General features: G+C 39.4%; 1 protein-coding gene across 1 annotated transcript; it reads left to right on the top strand.

Annotated features, from left to right (window-relative positions):
• The first annotated feature begins 2,976 nt into the window (after positions 1-2,976).
• Positions 2,977-11,185, top strand: LOC148038806 (uncharacterized). The gene is made up of 6 exons (XM_087674668.1): positions 2,977-3,430; positions 6,250-6,419; positions 6,591-6,740; positions 8,340-8,490; positions 8,894-9,170; positions 10,884-11,185. The coding sequence occupies exons 1-6, from the start codon at positions 3,376-3,378 to the stop codon at positions 11,089-11,091; spliced, it is 1,011 nt and encodes a 336-aa protein (XP_087530794.1). The 5' UTR covers positions 2,977-3,375; the 3' UTR covers positions 11,092-11,185.
• The last annotated feature ends 8,921 nt before the right edge of the window (positions 11,186-20,106 follow it).

The following is a 20,106-nucleotide window of genomic DNA, read 5'->3' as shown; positions in this document are numbered from 1 at the left end:
ATAAGCATAAGGTGTGGCTCATTGTTGCAAAAGATTTCATGTAGCAACCAAGGGTAGATTTTCATGATACCTTTGCACCTACATCTTGGATTGCTACCATTAGGGTTGTTCTTGCCCTAGCCAACCATAAGAGATGGTTGGTTTCTCAACTTGATGTAAAGTCTGCCTTCCTTAATGGTGAGTTAAAGGAGGAGATCTATGTTGAGCAACCTCCCGGCTTTTCCTCATCCAATGGATAGGTGTACAAGTTGAAGAAGGCTATTTATAGTCTCAAACAAGCTCCATGTGCTTGGAACAAGAAGATAGACTCAAAGCTCCAAGGGAAGGTAGGGTATTGGCATTCCTCTTCCCATCTCCAGTTGTATCTCCACACCTCAATTGGAGGGCACACATTGTTTGTGATTTATGTGAATGATCCCATCTTGATAGGTGACCATACCTAAAAGTTCAAGTAGACAAAGGAGGCACTAGATGAGGTGTTTGAGATGACCGATTTGGGTCTTGTCCATTTCTTTTTAGGTCTTGAGATTTGGCATATTCTGAGGGGATTTTCATCTCCCAATAGCAATATGTGCAGGAGCTTTTAACTATGTTTGAGATGGAGGGATACAAGACTATTTGTACTTCTATGGATCCGAACTAGAAGGCTACATCCAATGCAAATTCACTGGTGGTGGATCCTACCTGCTATAGGTACTTGATTAGGTTGTTGATCTGGCTCCTTAACACTTAGATTAATTTATTCTTTTATGTAGGTTTGGTTGCAAGGTTTATGAGTGAACCTAAGGTGGCCCATTGGAAGATTGCTATGAGGATTTTGTGGTTCTTGAGGGGGACTTTCGATCTTGATATTCACTATCTAGTAAAACCTAGCAATTCAACTTTGGCTCTTTAAGGTTGGACAGATTTAGATTGGGTTGGAGATGTCATATGGAGGTCAATGCCATGATATTATTTTACTTTGGGTGTAGGTGTCATCTCATGGAGTAGTAAGAAGAAACCCATAGTTGCCCTTTCTTTTATAGATGCATAATATTGAGCAGTTCTTTTACCACATGTGAGACAATGTAGCTTTAGATGCTACCAGGAGAGCTTGGCTACTTGAAGGTAGGTCCTACGACACTTCTTTGTGACAATGAGATTTGCATTGCCTTGGCACGGAGCCTTATGTTTCATGCTAGGTCAAACCACTTTGAGACATAGTACCGTTTTATTGAGAAGATCTTGGATGAGACTATTTGGCAGATTTATTTATGAAGGTGCTTCCTCAAGTTCTATGATAACACTCCAAATCCCTAACCTTATGCCATGTCCTGTATCTAAGAGGGGGTGTTAGATATTTAGTCATCCCTTGGACTGGTAACTATCCAAGCACCTTCTACCGGGCAAGTTGGACAAAGGCGATAGTGCCACGTGGCAATATGGCAATAGATCACATTTATTGCAACCAGTCGGTTGCTGTGGTCAGCCAATTTTGATTGGCCCCCGTGATTATTTTATGTCCATATTTCTTGTTATTTATAGATGGCAGCCTGCCTGCCCACTTCACTTGTGTTTCAACTGGTGGAGGGAGAGATCAGCTTGAGGAGATACTTCGACAGCTTGTTTGTATATCTACCTTCTTCATTGTAGCATTCATTGAATATAGATTTTTGCATTCTTCTGTCTCTTTTCTCTTTTCCTCTTCTCTCTATTCATTGTCTTTCAATCTTGTCCATACATTTTTGCATTTCGATGCACTTTGATAGTACCTCCTATGGGCATTTAAGATTGGCGAAAGATAGCCAAGCTTAGTAGAAAAGGGGTCCACAATTGGAAATATATATGTGACCATAATAATATTTGGTGGAAGGGGGACGACATCCTAGCGAGACAACATAGATTGAACTTGGATGATGAAGATCTCATCGAAGCTAGGAGGTGTGCATGGCATGATCTTAACCCTCTAAATATTCAAGTTGATATCAAGCTAGAGTTGAAGACTTTAGGTGACCCAACAAGATTGGTCTCTACCCATCCTAAACTTGATTAAAGACACCACAAACTAATCAACAAGTTGATCACAAGATGGTATCTCCAATGGAACAAGTCCCAATGGTACTATCAATTCAACCTCCGGTTAGCCACTATACTCCCTAAGTTTTCATGCTTATTGGGAGCCAAGTGGATCACCTCAAGTCAATGGTCATTAGTCATAGGGTATATGTTGATGTCTGTTCAAATCTATGCACACTTATTAGCTGCTAGTTGTAATCGTCTCTCATATATAAACATCCATGCAATGTATCTAATGTATTCAGTATTATGCCTAATCAATATACCATTTTGGTTTCTTCTGCCATTCTAAATAATAATATTTATGTAGTTTGCTCTATTGGATGTTCATTCTGCAATTACTATGGATTGTGCATGGTATGAATAATTACATTGTACTATATGCCATGTACAGATGTCAAGCTCTATAGTATTTTAAGATGCTTATACCCAATTACACTTGGCGTTAATGTGGCTAATAATATATAAGGCTATTTGGACAAATGAGAAAGCTACAAATGTTGGCAAAGGAAATGGGATCTGCTACTAGGTGTAAATGAGAAATTGTAATGATGCCTCATCTTCTATAGCTTGCCAGATGAAAACGAAATCCTTAGAGAATTGTATATGACTATTGCCCCTACACCCTCATGAATCATCTTGGAAAGAGCTATTATTAGCAAAAGCCAATAGAGTTCCACCAGTCTTATGGACCAACGTTAGAAGTACGTATTTGTGGGCTTGTAGATTATGAGGAACTCGCCAAGACAAAGCAAAAAACGGTAAAATCTACATTGAGATATGATGAGTGGGCTCGGTCAGTGTTAGATCCAGGCAAAGGTCAATGTCTTCGTCAGCCCACTATACAAAAAAAAAAACAGAAGACGTGAGAGACTAGCGATATTAGCGGTACATCACTATCTTTAGCACCTCGTTTATTTCAGACTCGCCGGACAGCTTCTTTTCATAGGGATGCTTATAATGCCAAGAGATCCCATTCGTCCTTTCTCCATCATCGATCCCCCACTCTTTCTAATCGATCGGCGTACTAATAGTCATACTGATCCAGTAAATGGCCCGGATGCAAAAAGCTCAGATCGCAGCGATGATTCTGAACCCTGCACGTCCCTGGCTCATTACAGGAAAAGAACATCGGACCGGAGTTTTCTGATAGTAGCCACTGAACAGATCAATCCCGCACATCCCTGAGAGATTGGAGCTTCTACAGGAGCATAATCAAATCAAAATCTCGCTAGGTTGCCTCAGTGGGCAATGAAGTGATCTCCGATTTAGTTTACTGGGGGAGCAGAATTCGCAATTCCACGGTTGTTTTTTGTCCCCATGGAAGAAAGGTCTTTGGCTGAAGATGCTCCCAAGGTCCCTTCACCAGTCCAAGGTAAGGACTTACCAGCTCTGGACGTTGAAGTAACTTAACGTTAACAGCTCTTTGATCAAAAGAATTACATGGATCCATCATCATTCTGGTACACGTGCATCACTTCACAGAGAAAAGTTGTCACCTTTGGAAATTGCAATCATCCTTGTAAGGAGTGCATAGGCACCCACGCACACATACATGCTTGAAAAGAAAAAAAGTGCAATCCTTCAGGTACACATGCACACATGCATGCGTGTGTATGCAAACCCGAACAAAGCCCACATCATTAAGTCATGCCATGAGAGAACTTGAATGTTGTAAAAGAAATGTCTGAGACCTCAAGAACTGGAGGAGCTGGGATAACCATCCATCTGCAAAATACAAAATGAGAAATTTTATAACTAACAAGGTGGAAAGCTCATGCTGGCACTATAAGATTGTATCACTGCATGTAATGATTATGGCTATAATGTGCTTTTTGGAACTCAACTGGTCTGCTTAGGAGTGAGCATAAGGATGTGAAACACAAGTGCAACAGGTGGTACCTCGTTCAGTGATGACTGCTAGTATTTGAATACTGCTGGGCTCCTCTGTATGGGATGTCGAAAAAATAGGAACTTGTGGAAGCTCCAGCAGTCCCAGAACTGAATGTTATCCTGCACATCAAAATGCTCATATGTTGCCGTCTTCCCTGGGGGTGAGGGAGAGGTGGTTGATCATGTATGCAGTAAAGGGAGCAGGCTTAGTACACCAAACGTCTGGAAAGGCAATGGGGTCATGGTGGTGGTGTTTTTTGAATACTCTAAGACGTCTTGTAGTGTTGGCTTAAAGAAATCTAGTAAAACACCTCACTCCTAGCTTGGTTGCCTGATTCTTGTGTCTAATAAGACACTAGAAGGTGTGGTGTGATTCAGAGGGTTGACCTGCCCCTCCCCTTTATTACCCCTAGAGTTGTGCTCACGAGACGCAAGTCTCCTCCTAGGTCCAGGAGCTCTCTCCCATATGTTGTAATATCTGCTATATTATGAGGTCCTTTTGAGGCCCACCTCTTATATGTTGTTTCCTTATAATGGATTCTGTAGGGTCCGGACTCTGCTGGCTGGCTTTGTGGGTATTGAAGACTCATGCAGAAGCCCTGCAGGAGTATATTTTCTATGCTAGAGAACTCCATCATGTCCACATAGAGTGGGAATAATGGTGACTCGTATCCGGTGGTATCATAGGTTTGGGTGATTGGGGTATTGCAATCTAGATTTTCCTTCTTGGTACTGACTTTGTTCCACATATACCTGGCCTCTTGATCTCATTGAGTGCTTCTATCACCTCCTCTCTGTACAGGATGGCTACTCTCTCTTCAGCTATGTGTCCCACCTACTCTATGTGCTTGTGTGTGCTTATGCAGACTCCTATCAATGAAAGACTGCTCTTGTGACTGTATCTATAGTAGATCCCAACTAGAAAATTTCTCAGAAAATTAAGCCTGCATCTTCATGGAACCATTGCAGTTTGGCGTATTCAGGATGGGGAGCCCTAGATGAGAGGTGAACTCGTCTGTCCCAATATCCTTGCCCTTTTCTCATGCCTCTGGTGTATGCTCCATGCAAAGTCTCCTAGGTGTGACCTAGGCTTGCGCAAAATCATTACCTTAATAGATTTGGTTCCTCCTCAATGCTCCTTGCTCATCAAGGAATGCCTTATGGCTCTCTAAGGAATTTCAGCAAAAGAGAGCTTTCCCTAGTGTCGTCCTTGCCCACTTGTCATACATTTGTGAATGGTTTGCTATATAGCAAGGGGTCCAGGATGTGTCCCCTGCATCCCTATGTCCTAGACCCCCATCCCCTGCATCCCAAATTGGTTCGTCCCATTTTGACCAGCCGCCAAAAGGGGATCTGTCGACATTAGGGGACAGGGGGGATGTGTGGGACATTGAAGGGGGACACCACATGGCAGTGGTACATTGGACCTGACACACTCACCTGGGCTGTATCACGTTGTACCTTTCTGCACCTGTCCACACTGCTCCTAACAGTGATGTGTCACATATCCTGCTCTATGTGACTAAGGAATCACCATTGCTGGCCAGCTGGAGCCTCCCTACCATTGCGCCAACCGGCAACTCCACCCAGTGCCCAGTAACTAGTTTCCTGCAATCTTCACCAACTCCCATCTTCCAAGCTCTCTGGGCTGCCTGTCATCTCCACCCAGACTCTAGTTCCTAGTTCCAAACATGTAAAATTTTAGGTCCCCATCCCAGCCATGTTACATCCCCCATCCCATGTTGCTATGGTGAGTATGTTTCATGATGAAGTAGTTTCTATGAATTCAGATTCCTCCTGTGATATCCGAGTCGCTCTTACATGTAAAGCACAAATCTTTCTGCATTTGTCTCCCTCGATAGGCTCATCCAAGAGGATCTCTTCACCTTTTACCTTTTTACACCCTCTCAGCTTCTTAGCCACTGCTATTCACCTTGTTTCCTCTGCTTTTTGCATGACATCATGGCTTCTTTTAAATTGTGAATTTTCTTGTGTTTTTTTTTAATTTATCAAGGTCTACCAGCACTTTTTGTGTGATCTTGCAGTTTGCCTTTAGGTTCTTATCTCTACCCCCAATGCTTCCAACTCCTGACCTCTTGGACTGCCAGCCTCTCAATCTATGCTTCAGTCCTCTTCTCCTCTGTTAGAAGCTTTTGTTGCAACATGCTATTATACTATGAGCTTGCAAAACATGCTTATGTTCCTTTTGTTGTAGAAGATTTTATTTTTCTACAGCGTTTCAAATTCAAAGAAAATCTAGACATGTGTGTTATGCACTCAATATACAAAAATGGTTTGCAGGGAAGGTATCAAGTGCTCCATTCCTTAGTTCTCAATTGAAGGACTGGCACAGAAGTCTGACAGTAACAGCTTTAGCTGGTGTTAGCAACATGTGTGGAGCATTTGTAACAAACCCTGTGAATGTTGTGAAAGTTCGGATGCAGTTGGATGGTGCTTTGTCTTCAAGTAGGGTGAGCTTTCTGCAGCTAACATTTTTCTAGTACTTGGCTGAGAATGCAAAGTTTGAAGTCTAGCTGCCCAATTTTTTGTTTTGAAGATTTCAAGAAACTTGTCACACAGTGGTTGTTAAGTGGATTGTGTGCACAAAAATAAAGTTATTCCGAATCTTTAATGGTCTGCAGGAACGATTATATGGCAGTTTACTTTCAGGCATATTTCGCATTGGGAAAAATGAGGGCTTTACTGGATTGTGGAGAGGTACAGGGGCAGCATTACTTAGAGAAGCATCATATTCTAGTATTCGCATGGGAGCATATGAACCCTTTAAAATGGTGAGAAAACATGGTGGTTTCTAAGTGTTTCTACTACCAATTCTATTCAAAGCTTCTTTCTTGTAATATTTCTTGTTTGCATGCAAAATGGTTCATAGTGATTTTTTATGGTCACAAGTAAGCATCATGCTATGAATAAAAATATCACACAACTATACTCAAGCCAAAGTTGCTGCTGTTTCTTAAACTTCTGTGCTTTATGAAAGGCTTTGTGAAGGCATTATGCGTGGAGTCTTGCATGAAAAGGAGCTGACTTCCACGACATGTTAGCCTAACAGTGTTGGGCATTTTCGTGGGCTTGGTTGTTCATGATCTTCTTATGCGGTTTAGACATGAGCCTCTTGAAACCTTTGTGACCCTGTTGATGCCGCTTCTTTAAAGCTGTGACCAATCTTATCCTTATCAATTTGATCTCCATGAAAAGGTCAAGGTCATCAAGCAAGCAATCCTTCAAGCAAATGTGCTGAGGTATAATAGTCGGGGACCATTTAACATCTTCATTGCATTTTCAGTGAGTGGGACTATGGTTGATGCAAACGCTCAGTTAGCTTGTTCATGCAGTATGTACAGTGCAAATTGAAACACAAGTTCTGATTTGTTTGGGGATCTTGGATGGCACAGTGGGTCCTAACAGTTAATCATCCAGGCTTATCCAGGTTCTTAACTCTAGAAGCATTTGGAAAGGTTTTTCACAGGCTACCCAGTTCAAACAGGTTCTGCAACATTATGTGCGTTGATGCCAAGATGTCTTGTTTCAATTTGCAGTCTCTAACAGCAAAAGCTTGACAGATCAAAACAATTTGTTTATGATTTGTTGTATAATCACTTTGGTTTTATTATAGAAGTTGTTTCATTCTTGTTCAAAAATGTGTCCAGTATTGAAGTCATCAGCCAGCAGTTCTATTCTAAAGGAGAAAGCTCGAATACTACACCTGGAAAGAAGGCTTCATCAATAATTCCAGACATAAAGGAGGGTATTAAGATTGTACAGTCTTGTCGAGTACTTCTAGCAACTTTTATGACCTTGAGTATGATAATATAAAAAAATATCACTGCCAAACTTCTTCCATAAGCAGGTGAATGGTTTAGACATTATTTTTTATAGCATAGGCTCAATTCTATCCGCATGATCTGGTATATGCAAACTAGTGCCCTTTCATGAGCTCCAGCACCATTGCTCCTGCGGAATTGCTGGAAAACAGCATTGAGGTTTTCAGGTCCATAATTGCCTCAGCTGCCAGGTCAAATAAGACCATCTTCAGCATATGGAGTTCCATTCATGGTTCCCTTGTTAATAGTTATACTTCACCTAATACTAGGCTACAATAACATTGATTATCCATCAAGTGACGTGGGATTTGCATGGGCTGTGGTAGTAGATGTTTGAACCTGAAAATGAAAGATAGTTAAGTTTATGTTAGATAAAGGACTTTCTGGATTTGAAGTGCTTCTACTGATAGTTGTGTGTGATTTTATGTTTTGCTTTCTTTTTTAGTGTGGTTTGCTTGATGTAGACAGTTTGTAATGTTGACTTCAGTACTAGAATGATCCAATAGAGTTGCATTGTCACTGCTTAGTTGTATTATGGATTTGATGTAGGTTCTGGGAGGTGATAATCCAGCTCACACGCCATTATGGATCAAGGTTATTGCTGGATCTACAGCTGGAGTGATAGGCAGTGCAGTTGCAAATCCCACTGATGTGGTTATGGTTAGAATGCAGGCTCGATCTTTGAGGACTCCTCTAGGAGGTAACTATCGCTTGAGCTACCATTTCCTTTTGTGCAGAATGTGAGTTTTGCCCAGTGCTCTTCTCATCAAGGAAATAGAAAATGTCTCTTTGTTACAGTATCTTTGAGCTGATCTATTTACTTTATAGAGCCTTGTGTAGATGTTTACTACATCTCCAAAATTTTAGAAATTGAGAAGGGTGAAGTTCTTTGTGACCATTCTGTTGGTTCTTCGTGCATGCCCTGTTTTTCAGTCTTTTCATGATTGTTTCTCAATGCAACGAATTTTCCTAATTTACTTGTCTTATTTGTGAATTGGTTGTAAATGACGCTCCTTGTTGTTTGGGCTTTCTAAATGGAAACTGGGTATACTAGAAATGGGGTAAATGACTGTTTAGACTAATCAAAAGTGTGCTCTTCCCAGGGGTTCATCCCGAATGGAATTACAGTGGTCCCTTCCAGGCTTTTGCTAAGATTGCCCAAACTGAAGGTGTATGTGGTCTTTACAGAGGGCTAGGCCCAACAATGCAAAGGGCGGCACTTCTGAATGCAGCACAGGCACCAAGCTATGATCATGCTAAGCATGCACTTTTGAATGCTAATATTGTACAAGAGGGAGTATCGTGCCACTTAATTTCTTCAATGGTAGCAGGGCTCGTCACTGCCATTGTTATTGCACCTGTAGATCTCGTCAGGACAAGGTACACTTTCTAAATTATTAAATGGAAACACTGAAAGAAATTTTCGATGGTCAAAGATTGCTATGTTAAATATGAGTTTGATTTGATGGATTAAGTGAATGTGTTGAGAAATGAACGAGTTGTTTTTGCAATCTTTTTTGCTTGGAGAGAAAATTTCTCGCATTTCACCATGTCAGCTCTATTGACACGAGTATCTTTGATGCCAAAATATATTTCTGGCCTTGCTGATCTCAGAAAATAAACTCTGCCAAATGATTCTGAGAACCCAGCTATTCATTATGAAAATTTCGAACCAGAGAATTGTAAGTGGTGGTTGGAACAGCCACCAAGGACTATGTCTCAGTCTATGCTGGCTAATGTGTAAGGAAAAGGCATGGCGACATGGTGTCCATCTGGCTGAACTGTTCAGTACCCTACATGTAATCCAAGTGGCCTTCGAGAGCATCTGCCAGACATGTTGCACCACATTCACTGGTGAGGAATCTTGATGAGCATTAACTGCTCTGTGAGCAGCTGTCCATATGTGCCAGGCAGTGAGTCTGTTGACCACTTCACAGCATGCATATGAGTGCAAAGAGGGGATTGGATTGGCTCAGTCCTGTAAGCAAACTCGTGTGTGTAGAGAGAACGATTCCAATTGTAGGATAATCCAATACTCCTTTCTGCTAGCCAAGCTTCAGACACAACATATCATAGAGAAACCCCTTAAAAGATTGATGCTTCTGTGGCCCTTGCAGTTCGTATGAATTTGGATGGAGTAGCCTTTGTGTGGAAAGATGAGCTGTGTTGCCCTCAAGACAAGCTATGCACACACAGCTCTTGGTAAACCAATGACCATTCCAAATAGTCTAGTAGTGCCATCAAAATGCTACAGGACTAGTGTCCTGTCCTAGTAAATTGATGTGTGGATTATAACCCCACAATTTTTCCCAAGGGTGGGATGAAATTTCAAAAACCATGGATAGTGACAATCCACATTGGGACAGATATTGGCAGTAGCTTCGCATGCCATTCTTACTTGTTCAGTTGAAATACAGATAAGAGTCACATTTGGTTTCAGTTTAGTCATTCCTGGAGTCACCTCAGGTCTCCATGTTACCATACTTACTGAGGAGCCTAGAAGTATGCATGCAAAAAGCTCATTATGTGATGCCGTTTGCTCAATCATGAACAAGCACAGGCCACATCTTGCTGTCAAACACAGCCCGATCTTAAGTTCATAAAACCTCATCACAAAGATAGGCACCTCATCACAGAGATTGGCCAATACTTATAAGCCAAGCTATTGGTGCATCAGTGGAGAAAATCTTATTTATGTTTGAGAATAGTTCGAACTTGGGTATACCGGCCCTTCCACTATCTGGGGTGTTAGCATTCCTGTGAAAAAGTGCATTTTCTTCAATTGGATGGCAATGAAGTGGGTTTTCACCTATTGGTACTTTCCGGCCAGTACTAGAAAGTATTCTTCATGAGAAGAATTTTGGGTGTATGATGATGGGACTGGCAACTTTTCTCTCTTGTTTGCATAGACTACACCTTATTCTTGATGAGAGGCCCCCTCAGACCTTCCACCCTTACACTGACCTTGCTCTTTCTATCAATTGCCCACACAGGCGCGCACACACACAACAAGAAGCAAGAGATTATTGTTATCGTTGCTCATTATTATTGTCATTAGGCAAGATTGTGATCTGGGTTTCTTCTTTTTACCAGAATCATGCAACAACCCGTTCATCCGAACGGCGAAGGCGTGTTGTATTCGTCAACCTTTGATTGTTTTTGGAAGACGCTGCGAGCGGAAGGGCCGCATGGCTTGTACAAGGGATTTATTCCTGTTTGGATGAGGATCGCCCCTCACACCATTGTAACATTCTTTGTGTTTGAACAGCTCAGAAAAAGCATTGGCATTATGCCCGTGTGAAGTTATGATTCATTCGTTCGTCCTTACACACTTCAACAATAAACTGTAAATGAGAGGTTTTTGACCTAAAGGCGTGCAATTATTTTGTATACAATCTCTTGACATCGGAGGATCTTCTACTGTTGGAATCTCTCTCTCTCTCTCTCTCTCTCTCTCTCTCTCTCTCTCTCTCTCGTGCGTGCGCAGAGAGAGAGAGAGACAGACAGACAGACAGAGAGACAGAGAGAGAGAGATCCGTTTACGCTGTCGCCTATTCACCAAGAGGCCTGATGATCACCTGTTCTTCACGTAGGCCATGTTTATAAACTGTGTTGATCACTGACATAGAAGAAGATGACATCTCTCTCCACCCTTCCTTTGGCCGATTCGTGCAAATCCAATCAGCCCACAAGGATGTAGTATACCACTGTCCAAGTTACGTGTTGAGTACTAATATTCGTTTAAAAAGCTTAAGTTATGAAATTTTAGTAGATGTTAGAATATCCCATCTTAAGTAATTAAGAATGCTATAATACGATAGTTTTATATACACATACTAGTGAAAGTATTGGTTAGAAATGAATAGAATAAATTTATTTGTGTACTGGAGTAAAAGCTTAAGTTAAGAATGTGACACTAACTTAGTTTTGTTGCACCCTATCAGTAAAAGTATAGGAACATACTTAGGTTGGTTACACACTAGGGCGCTAGACATTTGGACCACTGTAACCTTGTGTGCCATGCTAAAATATATATTGACCACTCATTGTTCACACACATCCGAATAGTGGATTGGTAAAGCACACGCTCTATAATCACTAATGTTGAAGGTTTAAGTCTTGGTTGTGCTTCTCTCCAAAAAAACGAGTTATCTTATTGGTTGAGCTCATGGATAGGATTTTGGTTGGTGTGGTGGACTAGCCATGATATTGAGTAGTAGGTGACATTTCATTCTCTCATAGATCATCCCTTCATATGTCAAGAGTTGCATGGGGGGGGAACTTGTTGAAACTTTGTGCCAAATATGTACAATACACACAAGAAGAAGCTCACTCGAAAGTACAATAATAGAAATGAAGGTCAAAACATTCTATTGTTGGTTTTTCTTTTTTCTTCACACACTACACAAGATACACAAAGTATAGATAAAATACAACAAAAAGGAAAGTGACTTACTATGTTAAATAATGTATAATTAATTATAGTAATTGACTGGCACTATAACTATGCCAGTTGTAGGTAGATGTAACTAACCAAATACAATAAGTGTAACTTTCCTTTGTATTGGATTGCACTTTATTTATACACAAAGTATCGATAAGATACAGTATAAAGAAAAGTACCATATTGTGTTAAACAATGCTTGGTGCCATATAATGACCATTGATGTGTTAATTATAGATATGTGAATTTAGCTAGCTAGGTGGTTCATAATCAATATATGCACATATTAAACTTGACATCTCAATACTTCTGCTCAAGCTCAACTACATCTTTGTGACTCCAAATAGGCTTCAAATCTTTGAAGCTTCTTTACATCCCATGTCATTTTTAAAATGTCAATTACATGATCTTATATGTTAACATGCACTAAGTCAACCTCACTTGCAAGTATTTTCTCTCTCGCAAAATGGTGATGCACTTGAATGTGTTTTGTCTTAGCATGGAATACAAGGTGTCTAGCTAATTGTCTGTTGCTTACATTTTATAATGAATGACAATTGGACCATCTACATACATACCCAAATCAAAGAATGACTTTTGTAGACATATCATATGTAACAATACCTGTATACTTAGTCTCTATACTTGATAAAGCATCGTAGGTTTCTTTTTAGTACTCCAACTAGGGTTTCACTACCAAGAGAAAACATGAATTTGTTGGAAGATATTTTCTTAGATATATTATAGCCTAGTTTTTATTTGTCTATCCAAACAAATCTATATCCTTAGGTCCGACTTTTATCTGTGTATCCAAACAAATATATATGCTTACTTGCCTTATAAAAAATCCCATAATGCAAGGTGGACATCACATATCTCAATATACATCTAATTGCATCTAAATTAGGCTTTCTAGATATCTACATAAACTGACTCTCAACAAACCCAATAACATAACTCAAGTCTAGCCTTATGATAGTCATATAAATCAAACTCCCTACTATCCTTTTGAACGTAGTAGAGTCTTCGATCTTATCCCCGATATTAGCTCTTAACTTTACACTCTACTCCAATGGCATTGAAAGAGACTTATAAACAATTATACCATACTTAGTAAAATGTGAAAAATAGTAAGTAAGAATGAGAGTATAAGTAGAAGTAAATTGCAATAGCTATGGAGGTTGGAACAAGAAGAGAGAGCAAGACAATATGTGAGAACTCCAACAAACACAATGTGTGACTTACCTTTCCCTTATTCTATTGTCAAAGTAAATAATAAAGAATAAAGTGATAGTGATGAGTGGCTGTCACTTATAGTGTACAAGTATGCGGACAATAGGTAAAAAGATAGATATAGATGGGTAGGCACATGCAGCCTTAAATCCCCCAACAACCTCCCAGTTAAAGGTGCATGTGTCTAAGTGAGGAGAAAACAAGAGAAAAGGTAGCAAAGTACAATGTATATATATATAAGTACAATTGGATGAGGAATAGATATAATCTCATTCTATGCCCACCATCTTCTCAAGGAAGTTGCACGTTCCATTGGGAGACTTTTAGTGAGTAGATCACAAGATTCACATATATAGAGATCTTGACAAGCTCTATCTACTTGTTGTCAACCACCTCTTTGATAACATGCTTATGGACCTCAACATGCTTAGTCTTTGCATGAAAGATTGAATTACGTACCAAATGGATAGCACTCATAGAGTCTTAATGCAATGTAGGAGTCATATATACAATACCAAGGTATGTAACCAAGCGACCTAATCGTAGGGCCCCCTTACAAGTCTTAGTGTGGCTGCAATGTTCTCAGCCTCGGTGTAGTAGACAAGGCAATGCATTTTTGCACCCTAGACATTCAAGAAATAGCACCTCCAGCAAAGATGAAGACATAGCTAGAGGTGGACTTCCTACTATGTGCTTGTTCTACATAATCTAATTTTGTGTATTCCATGACTTTAGTATTTTGGTTGCCATAGCAAAGGCATAAGTCTATAGTGTCCTTAAGGTATCTCATGATGTACAACATCCCAATGTTGTCTACCAGTCAGGTATTGCCATATAATAAGCATCAAAATTGTGATACCATTACATAGGTGCTTGCTTAAGTCCATAAAGACTCTTCATGAACTTGCACACTAGGTGCTCCCTGTCCTTTTCCACAAAGCCCTTAAGTCGTTACATATAGATATAATCATGCAGATCCCCATGTAAGAAAGCCATCTTAATGTCTATCTTGTACAAGTCTAGATCCATCTATACAACCATGGCCAAAACCAAATGACAGATAGTCACCTTGACCATAGACAACCCTTATATACTAGCTTATAGTGACTAGGGGTACTCTTCCACTTATACACCCACTTGCATGGCAGTGTATGTTTTTCATTAAACAATGGAATCAAATTCCATATATGATTCTTAAGTGAATCAAACTTAGACTACATGCCTCTCTCTCAAGAGTGTCTATCATCTTTGCACATAGCCTTCTAATAAGTAAGGGTCGCGCTAGAATTTGTCACCATGACATAATGCACAAAGGGCTCATAATGATCAGGAGGACATGAGGCTCTAATAGAGTATCTCAAGATTGGCTATGGGCATGTATATCATGTCCTCTTTGTTCAAGATCATGATCCTTCATAATAGGTGGATCTTGGGCCACTACATCATGAGTAGTTGTAGGTTGTCTAACTGGGCATGGTTGTATGGTAATAGGAGGCTCCTCTTGAAAGATCACTCTACACACCTCAATCACTAATCAACTAGACATTAGATGAAGGAGCAGCTAGAATGTACTCATCAAAACTATATTCCAATGCATTTATCTCCTCAATCTTGATAGTAAACTTTGCGATGCTGTGATCATCTGATATCTTAGCATATTTCTATAGTTTTCCCTTGCCTTTATCACACATATCTTGGTGTATTTTATGGCACTGCGAGCGAATATGACCTTGTTATCTACAATAATGACATGTAAGGGATAGCTTGGGGCCATGGGATTTATTGCAACCTTGCATATGAGATCTAGACTTTGACTTACCTTGTTGTTGTGCATATCTACCATGATAGTCATAACTATATTTGCCATCATTATGGCCTCTAATAGTGAGTGCATGAGAGATGCAAGCTACATTATTATTCTTTCTATTTACTTTCTCAGTAAGCAAGGCACCCTCTACATCTTTGAGTTTAAAACCATGTAAAGGAGCATTAGTGCTTATGGTAGTGCAGAAAGTATCCTATGACTTAAGGAGAGTGACAAGTAAGAACATAGCCTTGACATTCTCCTCCAGGGTAATCCCTTGCAAAGTAAGCTAGCTGGAAATAGAATGAAGCTCATTCAAATGAGAAGACATACTAGTGCATTTCTTCATACGAAGATCCATGAGATTCTTAGGCCAATACAATTGTAAAGAAGTACTTTGCTTACCATAAAGATTACGTATTTTCTCCCATAATTGCCAAGCACCACTCTTAGTCTCAACAATGACATTAAAGTTAACTTGCTTTGACAAAGACAAAATGATAGTGGACTTACATAACTTATCAAGATCACAGCCCAAGCCTCTACATCATACTCTTCGGAATTTACCCCTTTAGTTTTCAATGGCATGATTTACTTCTTTTAAACCAAAACTTGCCATATCTAGGTCTTTCAATAGTTGAAGTTATTGCTATCCAACTTGTCTATGTTGGAAACGACACTATCCCCAAAAGCACTTGAAGTAGATGTTATTATGATTGAAAATAAAAGAGAGAATGGGCTACTTTAATAATAGTAAATTAGCCCCAAAACCGAATGCAAGAGGCAATGTATTGTACTCCATTTCTTGAATTCCTTAAAGGTAATCCCTTGGGAAGTAAAGCTGGCTAGAAGTAAAATGAAACTCATCCAAATGAGAGGATATGGTAGCGCCTTCCTTCATGCAAAGATCCATGAGCTTCTTAAGCCAATACAACTATGAAGTAGGGCTTTGCTTATCATAAAGATTACATATTTTCTCCCATAACTACCAAGCACTACCCTTAGTCTAAATGATATTAAACTTGCTTTGACATAGAAAAAATAATAGTGGACTTGCATAACTTATTAAGATCACCCCAAGCTTCTACATCATACTCTTTAGGCTTTACCTCTTTATTTTTCTATAGTCTAATTCTCTTCTTTTGATCCAAAACTTACAATATCGAAGTTACTGCCACACCCAACTTGTCTATAATGAAAATGGCACTATCGTAGAAGCAGTTGAAACATATGCCATTATGATTGCAAAGAAAATGGAGAATGGGCTATTACAATAGTAGTAAATCATTCCCAAAACTAAATACAAGAGGTGGGGTGCAATACAATGTATGGCTATCCATAAAATGAATGCCGCACTAAAGTGCTCAAACCAAGTGTCTGCTCTCAACAAAATGACTCAAAATAGAGTTTCAACATTTTTGTCTATAAAACTATAGTAAAAGAGTATGCAACTATAGTTAAAAGGCCAAAAAATGATAAGCTCCCATTGCTAGGGAGGTCCAAGTAGCAAGTGGGATGTACAATGTAACTAGTAGTGTTAAGAAAGAGCATAAACCACCAAGTGCCAAATACTATCAAACATCTAAAGGTGTCATTTACATAGATGAATACCAAAGTGCTTAACAAGCATGTGTCTGCCACTAACAACATGATGAAAGGAATAAGTATTATCTAAAAGTAAAAGTAGATCAACCCATTGTAGGCAATGTCCACAAAGACACTATATGCATCAACAAATAACTGAGGATACACAAACAAGAGACTCCCACTATCTTTAATAAACCAAGCTCTGCAGGGAAATGCCAATGTACTCCCATTGAAGAAAATATAGAATGTCAAAGTAAGCTCAATACATAAGGCTCATAGCATCCAAGAAGCCCAAGTACATCAAATATACATCCAGGAGCATATACATACAATAGCTCTTCAAGCCTCTAACTAAGAAACCAATGAACCAAGTGCCCACTGAAAGTAGGTATGTAATCAAGCTCAAAACCAAAGCTCAAAGGTCAATAATTTCATAGCCATGCATGTACATTAGTGGGAAGTATCCATATATCCATGTACCATCCTCCCATAGCACGTAGGCATCAAGTACATCAAATACATGTACGAAAGCAATAAATCTTATGATTGCTAAGCAAAATAAGCTCTAACCAATCTATAAATCCTTCTTGAGCATTAATACATCTTCTTAGATTTGAACCTTCATTGCATAAGCATTAGAGAAGCATTAATCTTCAAGATTTGTTGCCCCAAATTGTGAATAGTAGGTCTATCCAAAACAGTAAGTCAACGGATGATCACCTCTATCAAAAATGGTGCTCAAGTTGGGGTACAAAGTGCCAAAAAGAATCCCAAAGTGCTAGATAATGAGTAGTAGGAGTAGTAGGATTAATGGTTGAGGAAGGGGATGAAAGGAATATTATCTATATTTAAGCCAAAAAATGGGTACTTGTAGTGGGTTTCCTCTTAAGCCTCAACCTTGTCCCCTACCTAAAGTCATTTACTGGAATCGGTAAAAAATTCATCAAGATCAGATAGCCCTCTTCATCATAAGTGATGTAAGAATTTATATATGGTTCCTCTTTGAGTGGTTCTTCCATGAAGTGTACTGGAGCATCACTCAGTGGATGAGTGATTGTAGGTCCAAGCAGTCTAGATATTCATGTCAGATTAATGTCAATCCTAAGAGCTATGGGTCATTGGTCATTAGGTGCAGGACAAACGAGGGAGCTCCTCTTCCATACTTAAACTATCTATTCATCAAATAGTATGGTTCTGGGTATGGCTATAGTCTTCTTGGTAGTTGGCAGTGCACACCCTTGTGGCCCATTCTCCTACAATTTGCAAAGGTGCATGGTCGCAGATCCAGATACTATGATGGGACATGGTTGCCACCATAGTGGATGTACTAAATATGTGGTTTTATGGGTCGGTGCAGTGCATCCTAATTTTTTGGAAGCTCCAACTTAAGTCTTGCCACTTCTTGTGAGATATCTACACTTTTTCCTTTGTCTTGGATATGTATGAGAGGTTGCTCACTATGTATTGTGGTTGTACCATTACAAATGCTAAGACTAACAACAACCTATATAGCTTTAGTGTTTCTCTCCTTGAGCATATTGTTCACATGGATTGCTTCTTTGAAGACTTTGGCTAGTGTGTCTCGTTGCAAAATTGAATTGATTGCTTGCACTTTATAGAGTTCATCCTCCTTTATCCCATTAATGAATACAATGGACACCACCTTTTAAGTGAGTCATTCAACTATTAGAATCCTTTTGTAAAGACTCGGAATGTGGGTAATGTAATCATGAATCTCCTATTTTTCATTTGACTGACATTCATCAATTTGATAATTAGATTATCTGCATATCTCACTTCAAATAATTTCTTAATAAAGAAGTCCTTTAGGGTATCAAAATCATTGTGTTTAGAATTATTGAGACTAGTGAACCAGTTGTGTCCTTTTTCTCCCAAGCATAGCCTAAAAGCTTGTGTGTTATAGGTAGCATCTTGAAGGTTGTATCATTGGCCTTATTTCCTCCTCTATTTCAATTATCATCTCCCTTTCTAGTCTTCCCACATGTACTATTTTTTGTGTTGTGCGAGGAGTTATTGGATTTCAATTGAAAATTCTCGAGGGTCAACCCCTAGGTCATCACTACTTGATCTTGATGCTCACATGGTGACTTTTTGTTCTTATGCAACTAAGGTTTTGGTGATGCTAATGAGGTCAGGTAAAGTAGCAAGTTCCCTTATCAAAGACACCTCTTCTAAGCTCTTGTCGCACTATGTTCGTATTTCTTGACTTGTGTGATCAGTAGGTTTTGTTTTATAGTATTTTCCCCCTTGTGTTAGTATTTTTGTGGCTCAATTTTATGTGGTTCCTAAAGTTTTTTTTCTCATTTGATTTTTTATTATTGGTGGATTTCTCTCTCCCTTTTTTGAATGACTTGACAAGTACACATGTTTCTTTCAACAACATACAATTTTCTTCTTGTGATAAATGCAAATAGAAATGAATGGTGCACAATGGGCTTTCACAAGCAATGTAAATAGATGTAATGTTGTTTTTTGCCATAAGAGTGCACAATCAAACTTTTTGGTCAATTTCCATGCAACATTTAAAACTTGACAAGAACATCAAAGCTTCAAAACATATATCATTCACTCAAGAACTTTGCGTCAACTTGGTTGATTTGAAAATTTAACCCCCCTTCACTTTAGATATTAGTTTTACCTGTTAAGGTTCTACACTTTGTTCACCCTAACTCTCAACTCAAGTTTTGAGAGATCAAAGTAGTGCTCACATAAACTAGTTAGGAGTGATTTGGTCTCTACTTGCAAGGCCTCCCTAGCAATCTTTTGTTCTTTTCCTTGTATCGTACTTGAGCCAATTCCATTAGAACTCTAGAGTGTTCCTACTCCAGTTCTTCATGGCTGGCAATTGTCACAGGTTTTGGCTAATCCTCAGGTGGTTGACTCTTCCTTGTCAAGCGTTTCTATAAGGTTACAACTACCATTGCGATTGATCAACTAGCCTTGTGGAGATTGAGAATTTAAGATGCTCAATGGTGCATTGAGTCAAGGTGTAGAGAAATTATCATGGTTTTTTAAAACATTAGGATGTCCTGACATTGTGGGCATTCATTGGTAGTGCTTAGTCAAGATGCATGGGTTTTAGTATAGGATGTGCGCCTTGTGCATTCGAGGACACTCTTATCAAGAAGATGTTTCTTTTGAGGTAGAGAGAGGGTGATACTTGTGATTGAAACACTCGCCTTTCTCTTAAGCAATAGAGCTTCAAGTCTGAGTATGTGTAGTTGTGG

This window comes from Lygodium microphyllum, chromosome 3 (genome assembly GCF_053477565.2).
Source record: "Lygodium microphyllum isolate KBCC chromosome 3, Lygodium_microphyllum_v1.1.10, whole genome shotgun sequence".
Lineage (NCBI taxonomy): Eukaryota > Viridiplantae > Streptophyta > Polypodiopsida > Schizaeales > Lygodiaceae > Lygodium > Lygodium microphyllum.
Note: the sequence above shows the minus strand (reverse complement) of the source record. Positions and strands in the feature narration are given on the sequence as shown.

Bases quoted from the DNA above. Each gene is read 5' to 3' on its own strand.
- LOC148038806 (XM_087674668.1), top strand. From the start codon at position 3,376: ATGGAAGAAAGGTCTTTGGCTGAAGATGCTCCCAAGGTCCCTTCACCA. The intron at 8,491-8,893 runs GTAACTATCGCT...TGCTCTTCCCAG, and splicing joins TTTGAGGACTCCTCTAGGAG to GGGTTCATCCCGAATGGAAT. The intron at 9,171-10,883 runs GTACACTTTCTA...TCTTTTTACCAG, and splicing joins GTAGATCTCGTCAGGACAAG to AATCATGCAACAACCCGTTC.